Source organism: Dryobates pubescens, chromosome 14 (genome assembly GCF_014839835.1).
Source record: "Dryobates pubescens isolate bDryPub1 chromosome 14, bDryPub1.pri, whole genome shotgun sequence".
NCBI classification, from domain to species: Eukaryota; Metazoa; Chordata; class Aves; order Piciformes; family Picidae; genus Dryobates; species Dryobates pubescens.
In genome coordinates, this window is record NC_071625.1 from 3618410 (window position 1) to 3642536 (window position 24127).

The window sequence follows — 24127 nt, forward strand, 5'->3', positions numbered from 1 at the left end:
ATCAGTAAGCAATACAATGGTCTGCCCCACACAACGGGGCACTCTTTCCACATACAGCACTATTTGTGCAGCACTTATCAGCACTCCAGTCAGATGCCTGGTAGATGTCTCCTTCCAGGAGGAGAGGTGGTAGCAGGAAGCGTTGGTGGGGTCCGGATCCGTCTCTGGTGGCAGAAAGGGGACTGAGAACAGGTGAGAGCAGATGGAAGTCTCTCTGCAACCCTTGCACTCCTGCTCTAACTGACCCAAGGAAGAGACGAAACCCTCTTGTTCATCTCTCCCCATCAGGGGCAAAGGTGCTGCTCATGCAGCCTGACCTTGTCCGTTGTGGGCCCGTGAAGATCTTCAGGCAAAGTACCCTGTAGAGTGGACTGTACCGAAGGTTGACAACAGATTGATGTTGCAGTTCTCGCCATCCACTTCACCCCTGCACAACTGGGCCTTCCTCTGTGAACACCCTGTTCCAGCTTCCCTGTTTCCTCTCCAGCCTTCCTCGACTGTCAAAACAGCCCCCTCGACCTCTCCCCAGCTCGACCGCAAAAGCTCAGATCCATGTGGTGGGTGTCATCTCCCGGCACCCCTTCATCCCTCTGCCGTGAGACACCTTCTGCACCAAGGCATGACCAACGTCAAACCCGGCCGGTCCCAACCGGGCGTCGGGTCCAAACCCATCCCCCCAAACCAAAGGATTAAAATCTCTACAACCCGACCGAAAAGCTATCCACGAGACTGTCCTGCGAAAGCCAGCGCCTCGCTGGGCGCCATCCGACGGCAGACATAGCCCTGCCGCGGCAGCCGGGACATTTTGGGCACGGCTGCTCCCTGCCGCCGCCGGCCCCGGCGCACGAAGCAGGCAGGCGGCGTCGGGGCCGACTGGCTGAGGGGCAGCGGGGCCAGGCCGGCTGCGTGCCTCGTTCCGCCGTACGCCAGCGCCCTCTCCTCAGCGTCGGCGGCCAAACGCCGCCGCGGGTGGCACCAACGGTTCCGCGCCTCGCCTTGGGCCGGCCCGCTCCGTCCGCGGCGGGGGAAGGGAGGGGGTTGTTTGCCGGCGAAGCGCCCGCCGCCTCCGCGCCGGCTCCCCCTTCCTGCTGTCCCCTCGGCGGCGGCCCCCGCGGCTGCCTCCAGGCGCGGCGCGGCGCGGCCGCGAGGAGCGTTACCTGGAGCTCAGCGGCAGCCTTACCTGCGCGCCTCTTCCAATGGCAGCGCACCTGCCGGCCCGCGCCGCCCAATCAGCGGGCGGCTCGCCCCTCTGCCCCGCTCCTTTAGTGAAAGAATCCGGCGCCGCTCGGGAAAGTTACCTGTGCGTGCCCGGCCGCTCTCCGCGCCGAGCCGTGCGAGCCCAGCCGGCGCCCCAGCCCCGCCGCTCCCCACATGCGAGGGGGAGGGGGCTCTACCTGTCCTACTTCGACGGCTGGCTGCAGAGCCGGGAGAGGGGGGAAAGGAAAGCAGAATTACCAGTAGCTCTGGTTCTGCCGTCCCGGGCGTTCACACACGCCTTCACCTGCACAGACCTGAAAGTCCAGTTCCGCCAGGGAGACGGAGGCACCGGGAAAAGGGGAGAGAGTTCATTGGATCAAACATGTCACAAGAGACGGACAAGTAAGTGATCGCAGGCACGCCGCTGCTCCCGCTGCGCGGGGCCGGCCGGCCCGCCTGCCTGGCTGGTTGTTTCCCCCTCTCCGGCGGCGGACGCGGAGCTGCCGGGACGGCGTTTCTCCCTCCGTAAAACGACGCCGACCCGGGTGGCACAGCAATTCCCAGAGCGCCCGAGGACAAGGCTGCGGTTCTCCACCCCTCACCTCGCTTTCCACCTGGCCGTGGGGCTTTGCGATTTCTTTTTTCTTTCTTTCTTTCTTTCTAGTTTTTAATTTTTTTTTTTTAATTTCCCCTTTTAGTTAGGGCTCTAAAAAAAGAAAAAGAAAAAACCCAAACAATTTTTAACCTCTTTCACCTCGAGGGTCTCTTTTCGGGAGGGAGCTGTTCTTGTCCTAAAAGAGCGGAAGAGCCTCCGCTCGCCAAAGGCCTCGGACGAAAAGTATTTCTCAGCTTTTCTGTAAGCGCAACAAAGGGCTTTTATCCCGGGCCGGGCACGGCCATCTTCCTCCCTTTGCCGCCCCTCGGCTGGTGCCGAGCGGGCAGGGCTGGGGGCCCGCGGCGCCACGGGCCTGTCCTACGGGCGGCGGGAGGAAGCGCCCCGGCCCAGCTCAGCCAGGCTGCTGCCCAGCCTCGGCCGCCCCAGCCCTTGTGAGCGGCTCCTTGAGCCTCGCCGCTCTGACCTTGTTTTCCCGGCGGGACGCCCCGGCGGGCCCGCCGCTACCCGGAGACCGGCGCCTCCGCCCTGGGTTAAAAAGTAACTTTCACAGTAGCGGCGCCGGAGGAGGAGGAGAAGGAGATGGGAGCCGCCCGCTCCCGCCGGTGTCGGTCCCGCCGCAGCCCATCTCCGGCCCGGGCGTGCACACGGCAGCGAGGGCTGCAGGCCGCGGCGGCCGGGCCCGGGCCATGGCAGCGCAGAGGCGTGCGGAGCAGACCGGACCGAGGCCGGGGGAGCAGCGGCTGTGCAATGGGGATCTTTCCCTTGCCTTCCGCAGGCTCCTGGGGACGCCGGCCGTGGTGCCGGGGCCCCATGGGCAGGCAGCATGACCGAGACGGAGCCAGCGGAGGGCTAGGCGGGAGAGGGGCCTGGCCCAGGGCGGGGAGAGCCGTCGGGAGCTGTCGTTGGGCGCGCAGGCCGCGCCTTGCTGTTCTGCCACCCCGGCGTGTGTCCGACTCCAGCAGTCCTTCGTGCCGATCGCCCCAAACCTGGGGTTATTTTGTCTGCCCCCTTCCCCGCCCTCCCTGCTACGCCGTAGGGTAAAGCCGATGCCTGCGTTCCCACGGTGGCCGCGAAGTGTCTTGGCGTGAGGGCCGGGTCCTGGCTGGAAGCGTGGCGGCGGCCTGCTGCTGTGCGGCGCCCAGGAGCCACCGTGAGGCAGGCGGGCGGGAAGGCCATTTTACCTGCTCGGGTTATTGGTGTTCCTGCAAGAGGCTGCCGGGGAGACTAATGGGGCAAGGAAGATGGAGGGCGACAGATCGCAGAGGCCACGCAGGAGGCGGCAGTTTTGTTTCACTACTGCTCTGGTGCAGATAGGAGCGCCCCGGTCGTGGGGTGCAATCTCGGCTACTTGGTGCCGCTCAGATGCCAGCCCTTGGTGGGCTCCCCAAGACAAAGGAAGGAGAGAGGAGGAGCCTGATCTTGGAGACGTAGGATTGAGAGAGACTTGGCGACAGCCTGCCTGTCAAGGAATGAAAGAAAGAGATTACCGGACAAAGGGAAAGAGCAGGTTTGGCCGCTGTGGTAGGGAAGAGATGGGACTGTTCAGAGAAGAAAGATTTACAAAATGTTTTAGTCCCGGCCTTTTCAGATGTCAGCCAGCGGGACAGTGCAAAGGCAGTTACTGACGTGCAGTTAAACCGACTGTGGTAGGAGTTGGGAACAAAATGGAGTTTGGGAGTTCATCTGAACAGGGATGGGAACTAACGCCGCAGGCAGGCAGATAAGAGCAGTAAACGATTTAAGTGCAAAGAAGGGAATAAGGGCAGTGCCCTGAGGGATTACTGGGAGGCAAGGAGCAGCAACTGAAAGAGCAGTCGTTGAGTTTGGAGGGGAACCAGATTAACTGCAAAAGAGTTGAGATCTGCCAAGATCCCCACATCGGAGAGCATCACAAAGCAAGGAACAGTTGCAGAACTGCACGAAGATGAAAGGAGCCTGTAATTTACCAGTCGTTTCTGTTAAACTCCGAAACTATTCTGCTAACCGGAACTCAGAGGGGAGAAAGAGCAACTTAGTATCGCGTCAGTTTTGAAAGAGAAAAACAGGGCAGCGCAAACCTAAGGCATCTGAAAAACTAGGGGAAGTTCTTTCCCCCTGGGTCTAGGATGAGACGAAGTGAAGGGACTATCCAAGAGGAACAGTATGGCATAGGTGATAGCTACTGAGGCTGGAGTATTAGTATCATCGATCTTCTGCTCTGTGTGGTGCTGCTGCTGTTACCCCTGTGAGGAATGCAAGAGCACTGCATAGCACGTATCAGCACTTTGCCCGTTGCAGGTATGCCTGTGATCTGTATCTGGTTAAGGTGTTCAGAAAATTCGGAGGTAGTAGGTAAGAGTTTGAAAAGGAAATAAAAAGCAAAGAAATCTTTGGTCCTCCTATACTCAAGTTTAACAGGAAGACAAATGCCTTTGTTTCTGAGAAGATGACCAGTTGGAATGAGATATTAGAAGCTGAGGGGGGGGACACAGTCTGCATGAAAAGGTTTCCTTTCCTTTTCTATGTTTTTTTTAAACTTAATCCAGAGAGTACATCATTATTCTCTTCCACATGGCCCATCTTAAACCCAAATCGGCCTTCCAGGTAAGACTGGAGAGGGAAGCTCCTTATTTTGAGGTCAGTTAATTTATTGGTGTTATTGGACGTGTTTTTGTGGGGTCTGTGCTAGTGAACTGCTGATACAGAAAGTGTGGGGAAATAGTGTTTGTGTCTCATCCTTCAGTGGGATTTGCCAGGTATTCTGGAGAGATGGTACACCCTCCTGCAGGGCTGCCTGCTGTCCCTCTGGAGGGAGGAGCCAGGGCCATGAGTGCTACCTGCACCATCAGCTTTAAGGGAGGAAGGTGGACAGTTAGGTGAAAATGCTAAAGAAGTCATTGCATTCTGATGCAAATCGAGGAGCTTGGATGGGGAGGTTATCCTTGAGATACTGTGCATATCCTGCCTCTTTCCCTTTAGTCTCTCTGCCTAAGCTGGGTCTTGCCTGCTTGCTCCCACAGGCACCAGGAGAGTTTGAAGAGATAAGGCATGATTCCACGGGTATTTCTCACCCCGAGTACCGACTGGAGCAGGCTCTGGCCACTTGTTGCTGCCTCCCTTCCACCCTCCCAGCTGTGTCAGTAGAGCTGTTTGCACAGCTAGAGAACTGGCTCAGGGGAGTGTTGGGATGAGTAGCCTGAGCTGCTCTTGGAGGTTATTTTTAACAGTCATCATTCATCAATCTACATTCTTCATATGCAAAGGAGGTGCAAGCAAAGGGCAGCTGTTAAAGACAGAACTGCTCAAACAAGAAGCTCTGCAGAAGGAAATGTCTGCCTCTGTGAAGAGAAGAGGGCCATGCAGCTGCTTCTGTTACCATCCAGATCCCAGAGCCATCACAAGGGAGCCCTGGGGACTGAAGGGCAGCCATGGGGCATAGGGAAGGGAGGAGGGAGTATCCCCTTTGCAGGATGTAAAGGTGATTTCCAGGATTCACTTCTTGGTATACAGAAAGGGAAAAAAAAAAGTCATTACAGAACTCTAGATCAACAGCATCTGTTAAATTAATTGGTGACCTCAATGCTTATGACACTTCACAGGGTTTTAGAGATTGCCAGTAGTCCTGGGAATGAGGAGCAGCAGTTGTACAACCACTTGGGATCTGCCTGGTAAAGGCCACAGTCATGTCCCCACCACTCCTGGTGTTGTGTAAAGTTGGCAATGTCCATAGGCTGGGACTGCAGCTGCACAAAGAGCAGGCTTGGTAGCAGGCCTGTGTGTGCTGGTCGCTGTGGCTCTTCTGCTAGCTGGTCAGCCTGTCAGGTCAGGGTGGACAGGCTCCCCACACTCCCAGTTTGTGTGAGCTACTTGGGACACCAGATAGGAGAGCTGGGGGCATGCTCAGACTGATCACACTGAGGAGAGCTTGGGGCTGCCTGGATCTGCAGCTGAACATGTGCTTGTGGGTAAATAACTGAGGGGAGAGCAAGCCTGGAGGTGGGAATGGGTTCAGACCTGCTCCCGTGTGTCAGTGGAGTCATGTTTGCATCCAGCTTGTTACTTCTGTGGCAGAAGTTCATCTTGGGCTCTTCCCCCCATTCCTTCCTAGGTGTGCAAATCTGGATGTTGCCTTTCTAGTATCTAACATCAGCCTCTAGTGCTGTAAGAGCGTGGGGCATGTTGGGTTACAGTTTGATGCTGTCAGCTCTTATTTTTACCTTTGAGGGCCAAACATGTTTCCCATCAGCAGATGCTGAGTGGCAATTAGGTCATAGACTACTCAGTAATTTGTTTTTTCTTTCTCCCCACTGAGTGTCTGGATAGGGCATCCATTGAGGTGAGTTCTCCAAAGTGTTACTCATCCCTGAATGAGTGGAGAAACAGGAATCAGAGTTGTTTTAAGTGCTTGCACTTTTCAGTGTCAGACATGCTGGCATGATTGTTCCCCATAAAACTCTCTGTGCAAGGAACATGGTGTGCATAGAGCTGAGGGGGGAGGAGTAAGGGTATCAGATGGTTGTGTCTCACTGTTAATGCTGCTGGCTGGCTGGTGCTGAATTCTGAGAGCAGACTGAAGATCAAAGCAGAGCAGGAGGGAGAGGATTTTCCCAGGTTGCTTACTGGATTATAGTGATTGCATAACCCCTTCCCTGTGGAAGGGACAGCAGCAGGGACATCATCATTCTCATTCTGGCAGGGACATCTGAAGGAGAAATGATATTGCACCAGCTGACATTTGTTGTCAAGTATTTTCACAATTTTTAATCCAGGGCAGACCATTGAAGGCTACCTGAAACATTTTCTTTCCCATGGGTATGAAGCAGCTGCCCTCCTTTGTACACACAGACACAAACCAGCACTTTCAAATGCTGACCTAGGAGTTCATCCTGGGCTGAATCTTCATTAACTTTGAAATCAGCTACTGAGGCAGCACCAGCTAATTAAAAGAAGAGAAATAATTATTTCAGACATCCTAGTCTACCAGGACACTGTCCTGTTCTTCAGGAGTGCTAACCTCACAAAGGAGAGAACTGCTGCTTATGAAATATTTAACCAAGGCAACCACATTGAGTGCATGTGAACTGTGGAGAAGTAAATATTGCACCATACCTGCAGCTTGAGAATGTGTCTGCAGCCTCAGAGGTTGCTCACACCTGTGGGTTGGTTTGTAATCGGGGGGAATAAGGACATCTTCCACAATTCTGGTGGGGTTTTTTTTGTTCTGTGAAGCACATTTTTGGGTCTGTGTGCTTGGAAAGTCTTGCCTCCCAGGGTTGCTTAGCTGCTGAATTCATGTTTCCCTTCTGACTGTAAAAAAACTCTCATGTTCTGAACCCCCTGCAAACAGTGCTATCAGTTCAGTGACGGCTCCATCTCCATCAGCTCTGTGGAAGCAAGGAATGAACAAGGGCCAAGGGTCAGGTTAAACTGCAGCAGGTCTGGGAAGCCTTGTCACGACCTGGGTTTAATTTTGGAGCCTACTGATGGCTGCTTCAAGTCAGCTGAAACAACCTTGGGTGCTCTGCACACTGGAATTTCTCAGCAAAGCAGGGCATGGCCTGATAGGACACTAAGTAATTGCTCATTCTGATCAGTGGTGAGCTGCTGCAGTCACCTTAGGAGCTGAGTATCCTCCCTCATCTTTGGAGGCAGGTTAGGAGCTCTTGACAGGATGGATGGATGGGCAGAGTCCAAGGGCATGAGATTGACCACATCTAAGTAACAGGTTCTACACATTAGCCACAACAACCCCAAGCAGTGCTACAGGCTGGGGTCAGTGGCTGGAGAGCAGCCAGGCAGAGAGGGACCTGGGGGTGCTGGTTGATAATCGGCTAAACATGAGCCAGCAGTGTGCCCAGGTGGCCAAGAAGGCCAATAGCATCCTGGCCTGTATCAGGAATAGTGTGGCCAGCAGGAGCAAGGAAGTCATTCTGCCCCTGTACACTGCACTGGTTAGACCACACCTCGAGTCCTGTGTCCAGTTCTGGGCCCTTCAGTTTAGGAAGGAGGTTGAGTTGCTGGAAGGTGTCCAGAGAAGGACAACAAAGCTGGGGAGGGGTTTGGAACACAGCCCTGTGAGGAGAGACTGAGGGAGCTGGGGTTGCTTAGCCTGGAGAAGAGGAGGCTCAGGGGAGACCTTCTTGCTCTCTACAACTACCTGAAGGGAGGTTGTAGCCAGGAGGGGGTTGGTCTCTTCTGCCAGGCAACCAGCACCAGAACAAGAGGTCATAGTCTCAAGCTGCACCAGAGGAGGTTTAGGCTGGAGGTTAGGAAGAAGTTTTTCCCAGCATGAGAGATTGGCCATTGGGATGTGCTGCCCAGGGAGGTGGTGGAGTCACCATCACTGGAGGTGTTTAGGAAGAGACTGGATGAGGAACTTGGTGCCATGGTTTAGTTGATTAGATGGTGTTGGGTGATAGGTTGGACTGGATGATCTCAAAGGTCTCTTCCAACTTGGTCTGTTCTGTTCTATTCTATTCATCTTTGGAGGCAGGTTAGGAGCTGAGTGTCCTCCCTCATCTTTGGAGGTGCCGGTGGTGTTTTACAGATGTGATGGGACCTGCCTTTTTGTAAGACACTTTGCTGCTTGGCTTGGGAAAAAAACCCACCAAAAGGCAACAGGCTAACAAAAGAGTGAACATTATTTAATTAAAAATGAAACAAAAAAGGCCCTGAAATCATAGGTGCAAAAAGTCTGTCTCAGGTGAGTCATTGCCTACCTGAGCTAGTGCTCAGCAGGGACTGACTGCGTGTTTTCCATCCTTGTGTCAGGTCTCCTTTTGGTCCTTCCACTCTGACATAACAATATTTTTGTGTCAGTGTTAGCCAATCACCTCTTTGGTTTAATCTTTCCCATCACCATTACATGCTCCAGTTGCTTTGGTCCTGGATAAAAACAAACCAAGCTTGTAGCAGGCATCTAACTGCTGAGCTGGTCTGTCTCGCCATTCACCCTTCTGCTCTCACTATGTTATTTTGCTTCCTCTCAGAGTGTTTTGTAAAGGTAAAATCATTTCTTTTAACCATTTGACAAGTAACCTCGTTCAGATTTGTCCTGTGCTCACAAGGAGCTGTTGTCCCCAGATTGCAGGAGTCCCAAGGCTTCATTAGCAGGCAAGATGGCTCAGCCTCTCTAGGGGGGAGTTTTTTCCTTGGTGGGGCCAGAGGGCATCTCCTGGCTTCCTGGTGCTCCAAATGCTTTGATTTTCCTTCACCTGGAAGTCACTTGTATATTTTTGTGCTCACTGGATTGGGCTGAGGGCATTTTGGAGACCTGTTTGTGCTTCTGGGAATGCTGTGATTGTCAGCTCTGAAAGACAAGACGGAGACACACGGGCCATAATTAAACATTTCTGCAGCAGTTTGAAGGGAGTAGGATTAGCTAATTGAAACAACAGTGCTGCTGGCTTTTTAATTACACTTTGGGCAATAAATCCTAAAGACAAGGGCTCTTTTTTTAAATCAAATAAATCAAAACTTGCAGTGATTCATCCATGGTGGCTGGTTGGAGGATTCTGAACTCTTTTTATTGGGGTGGGGGTGGGTTTTTTGCTGGTTTAGTTTGTGTGCTTTTAACGTGGTGCCTAGGCAAAGGAGTGTGCTGAGGGCAGCACATTTGGGCTAACAGAATCTTTTAAAACAATGGTCCTGAGCACTAGGGCTAGCTTTGATTTATACTCCTTTGTGTAAGGATGACAGGCAGAAGTGTGTGATCCAGAATCTAAGGTTTGTGAACTTTCCCAGCTCCTGTGAGATCCGTCATTGGCTGCCTTTGAAACGGTCCTAATGGTTTCAGTTTGTGCCCGTGAATTCATCTAGATGTGCAGTAGCTGTGAGACAAATGGCATGAACATCTGTTTTGTAGCAGCCTTAGAGCTGGACTGAGATTTGGGTAAGTGTAAAATAAACTTACAAAGGGCTTTAGAGCTACTGCAATGCTTGCCAGTGATCATGCTCTGCTCTCCTTAGCCATGTCAAAACTGAAGTGGGAGCTCCAGCTCTTCTTCTGGCTATGGGATGCAGCTGGAGTGTGCTCCTGTGCCTTTTGTCACACCAAATGAAATGGGAGTGGTCTTGATGTTCCTCATTCTTACTTGGCACTGGAGGATGGTGTTCTTCCATAGCACCCTGAGTCACAGCATACTTCAGCGAGGTCTGTGGTCTGGACAGTCAAGGGATCAGAAAGCTGGGATGCAACATCTGCATGCAACAGGGGAGTGGTCCCTGTGGATAGCTTGCTTTAGAATTTGTGTTTCTCACAGCATTTCCAGGCTAGAGACTGTTGCCCTGGGCAGCTTATTAGCATCCAGCTGTAGAGGAGTTTATGGTAAATATCCTTTGGACTTGTTGTGCTGGGTTGGGAGTGATGGTGACAAGAGTCTGTTTTGCCTTTTCCAGTTACATGACTGGTGCTAATTTTTTGTGTGTGTGCATAGTAACAGCTGTATGAACCAAAGCCTCCTACCTTCCCTCCTGAGGTGACAGTTGGCCAAGGATGTGTGCAGATGTGCTTGGTGCTCTTCTTCCAGGCATAAGAATAGGCAAGCTCAGGCCTGGGCTGAAATGTGGGAATGAGGATTCCCCCCATTCTAATGCCTCTCACATTGCTTGCTGTGTTCCCACCTGGCATCTAGCCTTTGCAGATAGGGGGGAACCCATCATCAATGGTCAAAGAAGTCTGCAGGGATATGCATGGAGCAGCTTGAATCTTACAATTAGGTTTTGTTAAGGTTGTTGAAAGAACTGATGCAGTGCCCAAGAAAAGCAATAATGCCCTAAACAAGCAGGAAGTGCTTGTGCTGGGTGCCTGCCTTGAGAATTCTGTAACAGCCTGCTTTGGATTTCAGGGCTGAATTTCCTGGGTGAGGCAGAAGCTGGGGGGCAGGCAGGATGAGACTTCTTCCCCAGGAGCACCAAGTGGGTGAGGTTGTGATGCTGAGCATGTGGTGGAGGAGACTGGAGTTCAGGGCAGATTTGGCAGAGAGATTGAGGAGTGCATGAACTTTGCAAATTGAAGGGAAAGCTCTTAAGCATCAAAGTTGTTCAAGAGAGGCAGGCTCTGACCACAGAGTTGCAGTCTTTCACCATTGTTCATGGATGTGTTAATGGACATTTCTGATTCTGTGCAAGCTAACTCACAAATTAGAATAGAATTAACCAGGTTGGAAAAGGCCTTTGAAATCAAGTCCAACCTATCACCCAACACCATCTAATCAACTAAACCATGGCACCAAGCACCCCATCCAGTCTCTTCCTAAACACCTCCAGTGATGGTGACTCCACCACCTCCCTGGGCAGCCCATTCCAATGGGCAATCACTCTCTCTGTGAAGAACTTCTTCCTAACATCCAGCCTGAACCTCCCCTGGTACAGCTTGAGACTGTGACCTCTTGTTCTGGTGCTGGTTGTCTGGGAGAAGAGACCAACCCCCTCCTGGCTACAACCTCCCTTCAGGTAGTTGTAGAGAGCAATAAGGTCTTCTCTGAGCCTCCTCTTCTCCAGGCTAAGCAACCCCAGCTCCCTCAGTCTCTCCTCACAGGGCTGTGCTCCAGACCCCTCCCCAGCTTTGTTGCCCTTCTCTGGACACCTTCCAGCAACTCAACCTCCTTCCTAAACTGAGGAGCCCAGAACTGGACACAGGACTCAAGGTGTGGCCTGACCATTGCTGAATACAGGGCAGAATGACTTCCTGTCCTACTGCTGTTGGATTCAATCCCCTCATCCAGATCATCAATAAAGATATTAAACAGGCTGGGGCCCAGCACTGCTCCCAGGTGGACACCACTAGTGCCTGGCTGCCAGCTGGATGTGGCACCATTCACCACCACTCTCTGGGCTCAGCCCTCCAGCCAGTTCCTAACCCAGCTCAGAGTGCTCCTGTCCAAGCCACGGGCTTGGACATCAAACTGGGTGAGAATTTGCCTGTAGTAGAATTTTATAGCTCCAAGTGCTGGCTGTTGAAAGTTCATTATCTCTAATCTGAAGATGAAAGGCAAACCCTTTCCGTTCAGCTAATGTATTGACTAAGTAAAAGGTTCCTCTCCAGTTGATGCTGGAGCACTTTGGTCACTGAAATGAACAGTTTGGGACATACTATTGGCATCCACTTGCATGGGTTTTAGTACATTCCACAATCTTGATTTTAGGTAGATTGGAACCCATAACTGGTGTGCAGCTGGGATGCTGAGGTGTGTCTTCTGCTGTGAGGAAAGCACACAAGTCATGGAAGATGCTACAAACAAGAAAAACCTAAGTGTGTGTGGGAAACCACCAGCATCCTGCAAAATAAAGATCATCCAAAGTTTGGTGTTGACATAAAGACTCAAGTGCCAGGGAAATCTAGCTTCTAAACTAGACCATTTCCTCATACCCTGATGAACTCAGACACAGCCACTTGTCCTGCTTAGCACAAGCCAGCTGAAACAGCTTCAAAGGTCATCCTCTCCTCAGTTCTGAAGCTGTATGTCCATGGGAAAGTGCAGATGTGCTTTCAGCTGCTACAGGCCCTCCTAGCTGTGCTTTGCTTAGCTCATCCTGACTAGAGGGGCTAGCCCAAGTGGGGAATGGGCATGCTAAGGGCTGGGCTTGTCTGCTCCTCGGCAGGCTGCTTTAGAAGATGTGCCTGGGGCTACAGCGGATTGTTGCTGACACTGCTGGCCAGGTCGGATGGGAGTCTCCCACTTGCCTGGCTTCCTTCCTCACCTGAGTGGCTCTCTGAGAATGTGGCCATGATGTGTTTGCAGCTTTTGATAAGATTTGTAGATGTGTCGCTAATTGCAGTCTCCAACTGGGGCTCTTCTCAAAGGTGAGGCATTCAGAGCAGCTCTCTCCCGTGGAACAATTTTTGTCTCAGAGGTTTTGCTGATTGTCTTCCCCGTGGTCCAAGTGCTGTTAAGAGTCCCTCCAAGCAGCTGCCTGCTCTCATCAGTTGGCTGCCCCGGCATGGAATTGTGTCTGATGGGACCAGGGGAGCTCCCCTGTGCAAGAGCCTCCCTTTGGAGTCTGGGTTTCCATAGCACACATTACAGTGGCTTCTGGTTACCCGGACTTGGCTACCCGTTGTCACCTGTGGCTGGAACTGCCCGGGAGGTTCAGCAGTCGTGGCAAAGGACAGGGAAGGTGTGCATGCAAGTCTCGCTTCTTAAGAGAACCCCTCCCTTGCAACCAAGCCACCTGAATTCATGGAGAAGAGCTCTTGCAGCAAGCACCGTTGCTTTGGCTGACTGCTTTGGATGTAACCTTTGAAATTGTTGGCTATGTTAAATCGTGATAATTAGGGCTGGCCATTAACCTCCCACGGAGCTGATTACAGGGATGGCGGTGATGAGGAAGTTTTTCCTTTTTCTTAGTGCTTTTGTTTCGGTCCGTTTGCAGAGTAAACACGGTGAGTGCATTGGCTGGTTGTGCTGCAGACCGTATCTCAAGCCAGGGGAGACAGAGATTTCGTTTTCAAACGTGGAAACTTGGATTTTGTAGAAAATGTGCTCTGGGGAGATGCTGGGGAGGTGCTGCGTCTATGCTAGGTCTGTGCATCTTTGCCTTTCCAGCCATCCCAGCTGTTTTCTTTATTGAGTGTCCATTCCTAGACCCGCCTTTAGCTTTATCTTCTCCCCAACACGATGGCGTGCAGCAGCTCTTGCTCCTCACCGCTCCGAGTCTGCCGGGAGGCAAAGCAGGAGGTTGACTGCTCCGCTGCAGCGTCCCTCGGGAGGTGTGTTCCGAAGGGGCAGCTGACAGTCCGCCTGTGGTGTGCTCGCATCGGTGCGGAGGGCCGCGGGGCTCCGAGCGCCCCGAGTGCCAAAGGGCAGGGAGGGATTGTCAGGAAGATCGCTGCGGGAGGGAGAGCCAGCGGTGCCTTGTGCGGGGCAGCGGGCAGCTGCCCGTGCAGCAAAACAACCTGCCTTTAGCTGAAGGGGAGCTTTGTTGAGGAAAGGAGGATCCTTGCCTGGAATAATTGCCTCTGAGCCAGGGAAAATTGGCTACTCCGGAGTGGGAACAGGCCCTCAGCTACCTCTGGCACAAACAAGAGGGCTGTTGCAAATCTGATCTGAGTCGCTAACAATAAAGTATTGAAAAGGCAAGTGGGCCTAGCAGGTCTCTCTTTCCTTGGGCTCCTGTTTGCTGCTTCAGATTCACTTGCTGAAGCAAACCTGTAACAGGGACAAAAAAAATCTTTAGAACTAGAGACAGCAAAAGGCCAGGCAGAAAGGGCCTTCAGAAAAGGAAGGAAACTTGTAAAAATGCAAATGTCTTAGATGAAAGGGAAATAGAATCTGAACTGCAATTGTTGGCTGTGGTTTATGGTACAAAGCTACAAAATGCTCTCTCTTCCCCCCACGGAGCTCATAAAACTCTGCTCTGTGTACCAGATGGATTATTTTTTCTCATTACAGAAATTTGTAACCCTAATCTTGAACTTTAGAGATTATAATCTTCACCCTCTCCCTCCTCTTCCTTAAACACTGAAGCATGCACTTTGCAGATTGCACTGGGGCAGCAGTGGAGCCCCAGGCAAAGCCCCAGCCTGCTATCACTACAGCGTGGGGCCAGGCAAAGACTGCTGGTGCCTGAGAGCTTTTACTGTGTGGATTCAGTTGTGCTTTTCTCAAATCCTATTTCTGACATAGAATAAAAGGCTCAGGTGCACAGTGCTTGAATGCTGCTCTCTGTGGCAGCAGTAGCTGGGGTTGGGTCTGTGGAGCTGGTAGCGCTGCAGGAAGCAAAAAGAAGAGACTGAATAATGAGCAGTTTTTATGTAGAAGAAAGCAAGAAGCATTTTGTGGAGGTCACCAGCAATGTCTGCTAGTTCTGTGAGGGATGTCAGTGTGTTCAGTTACTCTGCCACCTTTTCAGCTCTCAGGTTTGTAGGGTGTGATGTGTGAAAAGCTCCATCGTGATCTCGGGAACCTGAGCCACAGCTCCTGACAGCGCTTTTGGAGCCTGCACCAAGCAGCACACTCCTGCTCCACTCTTCCTCTGCCCAGGCTTTGCCTGCTGTCTTCTCTAACAGGAATGCTACCTGTTTGGGTTGGTTGTTTCCCATGGCATCCTTGTCCATAAATGTGTTGAACATTTTACAGAAACAGGTGCTATGGTCTCCATTTGTGTTTCCAGCCCAGTGTTAGTGCCAGCCATAGCTGTGGTGCACAGGCACCGCTCAGACTGGCACCACTTCCAGGTACCCACTTACCAATGGTCTCGTGTGTATTGCCATGGGTCTGTAACCACATGTGGTGAGTGGTAAAGTGTGAACTATGACCAGATATGTTGACTACTTCTGCTCCACCCACTGGAGCCACCCCTCATACCCCCTTCCAGAAAACCTGTGAAATTGCAGGGAAACTGCATTCCAAGAGCAGAAAACAGCCCAGTTACAAGGTGTGCTCAGGAATTAAACCCTGATCTCTGCTTGCCTTGGCTGAACACTCCATTAGTATTAGTGCTTTTTTCCCAATCAGGTCTTTTTATTGTAGCTGATATTAGCTGTTTATTATAACTGATGTTAGTTAGTTTTTCCCCTAATCAAGTGTACATCTGGCAAAAGTACTGGGGCAGAATGTTCTTATATTGCTTTATTACCCCCCTCCAGGTAGTCCTAAAAGACTTGGGCAGCTCTGTGTGTGAGTAAAGATACACTGGAATTGTTTGCACGAGATCTGCACAGGTGCAGGGATTTTTTGGTTAAGCACTTGAGGATACCTAATGCTGCTAAATATTTATGCCACCAAGTTTAACATAGAGATGCTTGCTTGATGTAGTCATACCACTGAGCAATGTGATGTTCTTTGACGTGCCTTGTGACTAAAGTAATCCCTTCTGGATCATCATTTTATTCTCCCTGTCTATGCAGTAACAAGCGCCTTGTGGCCTTAGTGCCAAGTGACACTTCCTTCAACACCAGACGAGCCTACACCAGCGAGGATGAAGCCTGGAAGTCGTATTTGGAGAACCCTCTAACAGCAGCTACCAAGGCTATGATGAGCATAAATGGTGATGAGGACAGTGCTGCTGCTCTTGGCCTATTGTATGACTATTATAAAGTAGGTAACTCTGTCGTTACTCCTCCCTGCTGCACCAGCAGGGGACCACTGTGAGAGACATCAGAAGAGTCGGTTTTCAAAGACAGAAATCACTGCATCTTGTTTTGTCTCTTGCACCAAGCACCGTTTGCATTTAGCAAGCCTGTCTGAGGCTGTTTAGCTGTGTTTAGCTCTGTGTTACATTTCCAACCATCATTGATTCTTTAATGTTATTTTGAGCATAGCGGTCTTCCTCTTTGCTTGCAAGGGCATTGGATCACTTAGTCCCCTTTTCATTTGTGCTTGGGTACTTGCAGCATTATGTAAGGAGTGGAAAAGGGAGGCCTCATCCACCTGTAGGTTTGTCTGCTTCTCTGGTTCATTCCACGCATGTTTTACTTTGCTCTTCAACTGGAGTCTCTGGTCTGACAGTTTCCATGTGACTTTTGTTTGTGTGATGATGGCAGTAGACTGTATACAAACATACAAATGTACAGTGAGGCCAAGCCCTTGCACTGGGAGTTTGCAGTCTGAGTGGAAAGGTGGAGGACAGAAATGGAGCTGGACACATAGGTGGAGATCTCACACACACAGTTTCAGTTCATACCTGGTTTTAAGCCCAAGGCTTTACCTACCATTTAGTGTGTGTATTCCATAGTGTTTAAGCAAAGCTGTGCTCAAGATTTCTGCTGCAATCAGAGGAGAGTCCCACAGTCCTGCATCTCTATGTCATACAGAAATGTCACCCTGACACCCAGGCTGACTTCTCTCCACTCCAAGCACAGTCAGTGTTGCCTTCCACGTACTAAAGTGTGGAACTGTGGACTGCACTGCAACTGTCTCAGGACTCCTGAAGCCTGTATTGGACAGGTGGTGTTCTGTGACACCCAGCAGAACAACGCCAGCTCTCCTTGTAATTCATGAAGAAGTAGCAGGAGTAGAAATGGAAAATGAAAATCCTTTGCTTTTAGTATTTCTGAGTATCAAAGCTTTTAGAGAATGGGCTGCTCCTTTTATCCTTTGCTACAGTCATGGAATGAGAGCTCAGGAGAGGGGGTGGTAGGCAGGATGCCATGCTTCAACCTCAGGGTTAAATATGTGTTACATTTTTTTACTGATTATATTTCAAGAGATGTCCCTTGCTTCTGCATGGTGTTGTCAGTAGAGAAAAGCTTTTCCTGATGAGAGAGAAGAAAAGTCCTTTTCTCTGCCTGCCAGAGCTGCCAGAGCCTGTGGAGCTGCCGTGGGTGTGTAACGTGCAGCACACAATCGGTGTGTGTGAGCATCTGGAGTGCTGCCTTGTGCTTCAGGAATGCTTTTGTATGCAGCAGATCATTCACTTGCTGCATTTCTCAAGTCAAACCAGAGAGCAGCCCTTTTTCTTCCCAGATCTATGTTCTAAGAGATAGGTTTGTTCCTTATTCCAGGCAGTTGCAAAAGACTTGGAGTTCAGGCGGAGTGAGATGGTGTAAGCCGTTTCCAGCGTTCAGTCATGACTGCTTTTGTCTTGAACTGGGAAAAAGGGATAACTCTTATTGATGCTCTCAAGCAGGAGCTTCAAACCTAACCTAAACCTCTGTGTTGTAATGTGGAAGCACAGAGGAGACCCAGACTCTCTGCAGAGGTGCCCCAGGCTCCCTTGCCTTGCCCTTGTTTCTCAGCTGGCTCATGATTTCTGACATGCTGGGGAATGTTTTATTTAAGTACTTTTTCCAGTCAATGTGAAATATTTGAACTAAGCTTCTTTTTTTTTTCCCCCCATGTATTTTTTCTTGTATTTTCCTAAATGTAGACCCTCCTTCAGGGATCAATAGGTGATCTTAACAGGGGAAGCAACACGTGCAAGCTGTAGCACAGACCCCGCTTTGCAATACATGAAATAAATGTTTTCAACCAGCAGTGCACTTGATGGGGAGCAGAGGATTTTCCCTGGGAGAAGGAAAGGATCTGTCTAGCAGTGTCTGACTTTGCTGCTGTCTTGCTGATGCTAATCTTGAGCCCTGCAGTGCACTGTGATATTGCTTTTCCTCTCAATTCAGATGGTTTTCTGATATTTCCTTAAAAATCTTTGAAGACGAAAGGCATAGCTGCAGCCCATCCTTAGATCTGTTCTTGCTCTTTAATCCCAAGCTAAGTGCTGTTTTGGGGTGGCTCTGCCAGCTTGTGGAAAAGATAGATTCAAAGTTTTAGCTCCCAGATTGCTTGTTCAGCAACAAACACCAACAAAAACCTGGTCGTGGCAGCAGCTTTGCCCTTGGTGATTTTTGTCTCTATGCTGGTGTCAGGAAATGGGTATGTGGGAAGACAAATCTTTTGTCACTTGGTGTCAATTCTGAGTCTCTGGAGGAGCCAGATTTGACTGAATTTTGACTTCTTATGGCTGGAGATGCCCTCAGCAAAGTGGAAGTCTGTGCTCTGATGACATGCCAGCATGCCCTCAGCTCTCCCCATGCTAGGAAAGGGAAGGATCCACAAACTTCCCCACAGTGCTTGTCCTGCACCATGCAGACAGCTCTATAGCAGGGCTTAGCTGGTGCTTGTGGCTCAGTTGAAACTTTCCCCAGAGCTAAAAGGGTCTCCATGCAGAGCCCACCAAAGCATCATGTCCTCCTCATCTTTTATCCTTCAGTGAAATGTTTGTGTGTGAGAGAGCGAGCTTGGCCTAGCTTGATATTCCAAGGATGGAGCAGAGTGCTTTGCTCTAGATTGGTGTGGCCAAGAACTGGAAAAGAAAACAATCCCTACAGTTTTTCCCCCCTTGGAAATTATCTTTTTGTTCACAATCATTCTCCTACAAAAAAAGGGCTCCTGGCATGTGTGAACTAGACAGCACTGACACGGTGCTGGGGAGGGACTTTCTAGGGTGCCAGGTCATGATTGGACTAGGGGGAATGGAAAAAAAATATAGAAATGGGTAGATTCAGAATGGATGTTAGGAAGAAGTTGTTCCCCATGAGGGTGGTGAGACACTGGCACAGGTTGCCCAGGGAGGTGGTAGAAGCCTCATCCCTGGAGGTTTTTGCAGCCAGGCTGGATGTGGCTCTGGGCAACCTGATCTAGTGTGAGGTGTCCCTGCCCATGGCAGGGGGGTTGGAACTGATCCTTGAGGTCCCTTCCAACCCTGACAATTCTATGATTCTAGTTGTTGCAGTAGAATAGAAGCTGCAAATACCTGACAGTTGCATTTGCCTGACCCCATGCCTGGTGTTGTTCTCAGGTGCCCAGAGATAAAAGGCTGTTGTCTGTTAACAAAGTGAGTGATAATCAAGAAGACCAAGATAAAAGGTACAGTATTATTCAAAATCATACCAACAGTGTTGATCAGTTGGGAGCTGAAGGAGCTGTGATAGCCTGAGGGTTTATGATTATCTTCCAAAAGATAAGGGAATGAAGACTGTTTTGGGAAGCAAACTTTACTGCTTTTCACTCTTACCTTATTAGAAACACGAACAGTGTTGTTAACCACGCAGGCTGCAAATCAGCATCACCTCTCAGCATTTGGTTGGGTTTAGTTAGTTGTTTTGCTGCTGCTGAGTAAAAGCAGATTATGCTGGCAGTTGCTATTGGCTTCTTTTCTTGTCTTTTATTTTTTTTTCCCTTGGCTTCTAGAGCAAAAAAAAATCAGTAGTTTGGCCTCAGTGACTTGATTTAGACTGTTTTATTTAACATAACTTGAGGGCTGGCCAGAAGCAAATGAAGTAATTCTCTCAAAATCATTTGCTCAAAAGGTTTTTCTCACTCCTCTCAGGCTGAAAGTGACTTGAAGATTCCAAAGAGACTGACTGCTGTCTTTATGAAGAGTTGTGGACAGGAGAGGGAGTGTGTGTTTAGGTGGGAAGAACAAAGTGTTTATGTGTAGGAAGGTACCTTCTAAAAGTGGAGTGGAGAGCAGCTGCACAAGGTCCATGCCGATGTGGCTTGTTCTGAACGTTTGAACAGGCAGCAGGACAAATTCACTGCTTCAGAACACAAAGTGAAGCTTTTTGAAGGACAGTTTTTCTGCCAGTGCTAAAGAAATCCCTAAGTTGAGTGTGACTGACAGAAGTGGCCTTCAGTGGCAACGCAAGAGAGGGAAATAGTGGGGCAGAGCATCTTCAGTGGCAAGGAGAGGGAGGAAATATAGGGGCAGAGCATCTTCAGTGGCAAGGAGAGGGAGGAAGTATAGGGGCAGAGCATCTCTCCTGGGCTGAAGGCAAAGCAGGGTGGTGCAGCTGCTGAAGGCTTTATGGAAGTGCAGCTGTCAGCGATCAGATTGCTTGCCGCAGCAACCACAGGCAGACAGATGTGGGAATGCTGCTGGAGGTTACCCTCCAGCCGCTGCAGTTACTGACCTGCTCTGGTGCAGGGGGTTCCTGGGCTTGTTCTTTCAGGAGAGCATTGATACCAGAGTTACACAAACAGCCCTGTCCTGTCAGCAGCCTGAGAGAGCACGCAGCAGTGTAGGAATGTTGTTGTTGATGTTCTGCCTGTTTCACATGCAAATGATGTGCTGTGAGTAATCAGTACCTCGCCTTACTCTGTATTCTTGTTTTGAGCCTGAAGGCACCGGTGGATTGATTTTGCATCCAAATTACAAGCCAAGGCAAAAGCAACCCCTGATACCCAGAATTTATTGTAACAAGTCATACTGATTATAGGTCAAAGCAAATGACTTCACTGTCCCTAGCTGTGAGAGAGCTCTGGCCCTCTCTGTTTGCCTCACTTCGCTTTGCCCAGCGTTTGCTAATGTGCTGCTTCTTAGGGCAGTGGCTTGTTGTTCCCTGCTATCTGAGAACACTGAGCTATCTAAGGAGGGGGTTTGCTCTCTCAGGACAGTTCATAACCTTTTTTGGTTTTACCTCACAGAAATTGCCTTAATACCACAGAAGCTCAGAGCAGTTTAAGTGGGGGAGAGAACCGTGTGCAAGTCCTGAAGACGGTGCCAGTTAACCTCTCCTTGAACCAAGACCCTTTGGAGCCCTCCAAAAGAGAATACAACACAAATGTGTCTGGGAGCTCGACACCCATCACGGGGACTGCAGTGACTGTGGTTAAAGCAGAGGAGTTCACCCCTGTGTTTATGGCTCCACAAGCTCACTATGGCAGGGGAGAGAGTGAGGAGCACCGAGGGGTTATCTTTGAGCCGTACGAGGTGTCCAGCATTGCTCCCCACACAAACTACCTGAAGGATGACCAGCGCAGCACTCCTGACAGCACCTACAGTGACACCTTCAAAGATGGAGGAGCAGAAGTAAGTGTCCCACCTCAAACTAACCTCCACAAACTCAGTAACAGGCTGTAAACAAATGGAGACTAACCTCCACAAACTCAGTAACAGGCTGCAAACAAATGAAGGAGATTTAAGCTTGTAAACAGAGAAGGAGAGTTGGGCAGTCAAGAGCCATTAGAAGAACAGTGATGCTTGTTTCAACAACTTAACATCTGCTGCTTGCTGTGGTCCTGTCAGGCTGTGCTCTGACTGTACAGGAACAGCATGAGGCCTTCTGGAACACAGGTTTAAAGTTTGGTTTATTGGAATCTCTGGGAATAACTGATCCTGATCTTTTGTCTTCAGGGATGTTGTGTCAAGTAAAATGTGGCTGCCATTCTGAAAGATTTGTTATCCATTAGCAAGCTCTGCCTTCAGACCTGTTCTTGACAGTAAGAAGTAGCAGCCACGTGGGAACTGGGGAATTCTTCCTGTTCTGAAAGTGGAAGTGAGCATCCTCAGCCTCTGCTGCTGGATGAACCCAAGTAATTTATTCAGAAGCTGTCAGTTGCACTGAGCTCCACTCCTCAACACGAACAGGTGGCAAACAGTAGCAGAATTAGGTGACTGAAGTGGAACAGAGAAGTTAACAGGCAGGGAGAGACTGGGGTGTGTGTTATCTGTAGGGGAATGAGGAGGAGAGGAGAGACAGGGAGCTGCCTTTAACTGTCTGAGGGTTATGCTGAGGCCAAGTAGTGATATAGCCAGCTTTAATCTGCTGAGTACCCTCTGGCTGCTCTTGCCTCCTGCAGAGTGCTGCAAATAAGACAGAATAAGGTAAAAATTAAAACAAGCAATAACCACAGATAATTAGAGAGATTAGGTGGTAAAAGTCTCCTTGAATTTTTCTTCTCTCTATGAAATTGTGACTGTAACAAAAGCACAAGGCTACATTAAGGCTGAGTTCCTCTGGATGTGTGAGACATTCCCTCTGTGTTTGTGTGTGTGCATTCCAGCAAAGGAAATGGTCTCCACACAAGCATCAGATTGGGATAGCTGCAGGTGAAATCCACATTCAGATACAGAGCACAGTTAAGTTAACTAAATGAATAATTAATGAAGAAATCCAGCTTGCCTCTGCAAAGTCAGGAAGATCAACCCTTGGATTAGGAACACTGCTGTGCATTATCAAATGACACCATTTCAGCTGCTTTGCCTGATTGCTGCTAAATGGCTCTTTATGCAAGCCCAGCAGCACTGTCCCTGTGGCTGTCCCTGGGTGCTGTGGCTGAGTGATTCCCTACCCTTGCTTTGTGCTGGGCTGCTGCTGAGAGCTGCCCAGCCTGTGCTGTGCAGAGTGTTCTGCAGGGTGCAAAGCTTCGAGCTCAAGAGGGAATTGACATCCATACCTTGGTCTTGTACCCAAACTCCACAGCAGTTACAGAGTTTTGTAGTAATGGTGCCATTTACTGCACATTTCCCAAAGTGATTGGCTAATAGCAGGGTATGGTGCTTCTCCATCTGCAGCTGTTAGGTGAAGTGTGTACCACTGCTGGTGGCATTCTGGCCCCAAATGCTCACCTGGATGTGGCATGGGAGGAGGAGAAGCTTCCACACCCTCTCAACTGTCCCTGCTCTCTGCAGGGGGGTTTGACTAGATGACCTTGGAGGTCCCTTCCAACCCAAACCATTCTATGATTTTTTCCTCAGCTACCCAAATCCCAGGATGTGCTCTGTCTGCTTCTCCAGCCATGTGCTGTTGTGTAGGGACAGATGTATGAAGCAGGTGTGGGGAGAGCATGAAGTAAGACATCAGAACATACCAAAAGAGAACCTTGGGCTAAATTGGTGTTCAAAGTAGGACTCAGCTGCTCTTACTGGTATTCCTGTTCCCTTGGTGAGAATGATTTGGTTTGGCTGCAGTAGATGTGGTCTGATACCCACTCAGGTTTTAAACATGGTATGAATTTAGAAGTGGTTTCCAAACCTTTATTAGGTGACAGTTCTGTGATCCTGAGGGGGTGCTGAGTGTACAGAGGTCCCTCTGGTCGAGGACTCTTTGGTCAGTGGCTTGCTGTGTTCTTTGGATGCCATTTAATAATCAAACAGGACTTTCTCATCTGTTTGCTACCCTTATTTAGCTATGATTAATTCACTGGTCCTTTGTGGCACAGACAAAACTTCCAAGGATAGGTAAACTTCAAGCTTTTGAGAATGCCAGCCTCCAGCCTGTAACCAGTGTGTTACCATGGGACAATTTTTATTGTAATCCCTCTCAGATGTTGCATTTCTTAGAGTATTTCTTATCTGTTCAACTGCTTGTGGAACCTTGACTTTTGCTCCTTAGGAAATACTCCCTGTGGGTACCTAATCCCTATGCACTCAGCTGGTGTCTGGCTGGATGTCGATTTGTGGCCTGGTTGTGCACAGGGTAAAACCGAAACTCTTTTCACAGTTGCCTGGCTGCACACTTTTGGAAACAAACCAGCTTTTAATTGGTTAAGTGGTGATCACAGAAGAAGTCCTGGAAATGAAATGTAATGGCCCATCAGTGAATCAGAGACAGCAGCAAAAGCACAGTTTAGGCAAAAGGCAAGCCAGGAAGAAGCAGCAAGGCGCAGAGAGTAGAGTATGAAGGGGCTCCTTTGCTCTTGAGGACAGGGTGTACAAATCCTTCTTTAATCTCTGCAAATCCAATTATTTTTGTCAGAATTCCACCTCTTGATGAATGTTTGGTTTTGATAGATGTGTTTGCCTTTGTTTTGTTTTTTTTGAAGAGTGACTGCATGTCTCCTTTCATCTGGGCCAGGGTGCACTTGGCTGCCAGAGTCTTAATTTAAGCTGAAAGACTTTGTTAGTCTGTGTCACCACTGCCATTCAAAGCAGACAGTGCAGCAACCAAAGTGCTGTCAGCGTTTTACTGATTCCAGATTTCACCTGGACACCTCCTAATCCTTGAGAACAGGGTACACCTTCCCAGGCTTGTTTCAGAGTGTGCTCATGCCTCGGCAGAAAATGTTTTACAGCTACCTTCCTGGAGCAATTAGGTGATGAAAAACTTCAAGAGCTTGACAGAAATGAACTCTCACTGTCAGTCCTGGTGTAAAGACCGTGCAGGGTCCTGTCCCG

The 24127-nt window shown here is 49.9% G+C and overlaps 1 protein-coding gene across 1 annotated transcript in view; it reads left to right on the forward strand.

Moving 5' to 3' along the window:
* The first annotated feature begins 1312 nt into the window (after positions 1 to 1312).
* Positions 1313 to 24127, forward strand: part of GRHL2 (grainyhead like transcription factor 2) — a 65362-nt gene continuing 42547 nt past the window's right edge. The window contains exons 1-4 of the mRNA XM_054167460.1: positions 1313 to 1599; positions 15642 to 15831; positions 19028 to 19095; positions 20656 to 21040. Of these exons, the coding sequence (XP_054023435.1) occupies positions 1580 to 1599; positions 15642 to 15831; positions 19028 to 19095; positions 20656 to 21040 (663 nt within the window). The 5' untranslated portion in view covers positions 1313 to 1579. The remainder of the gene's footprint in view (positions 1600 to 15641; positions 15832 to 19027; positions 19096 to 20655; positions 21041 to 24127) is intronic.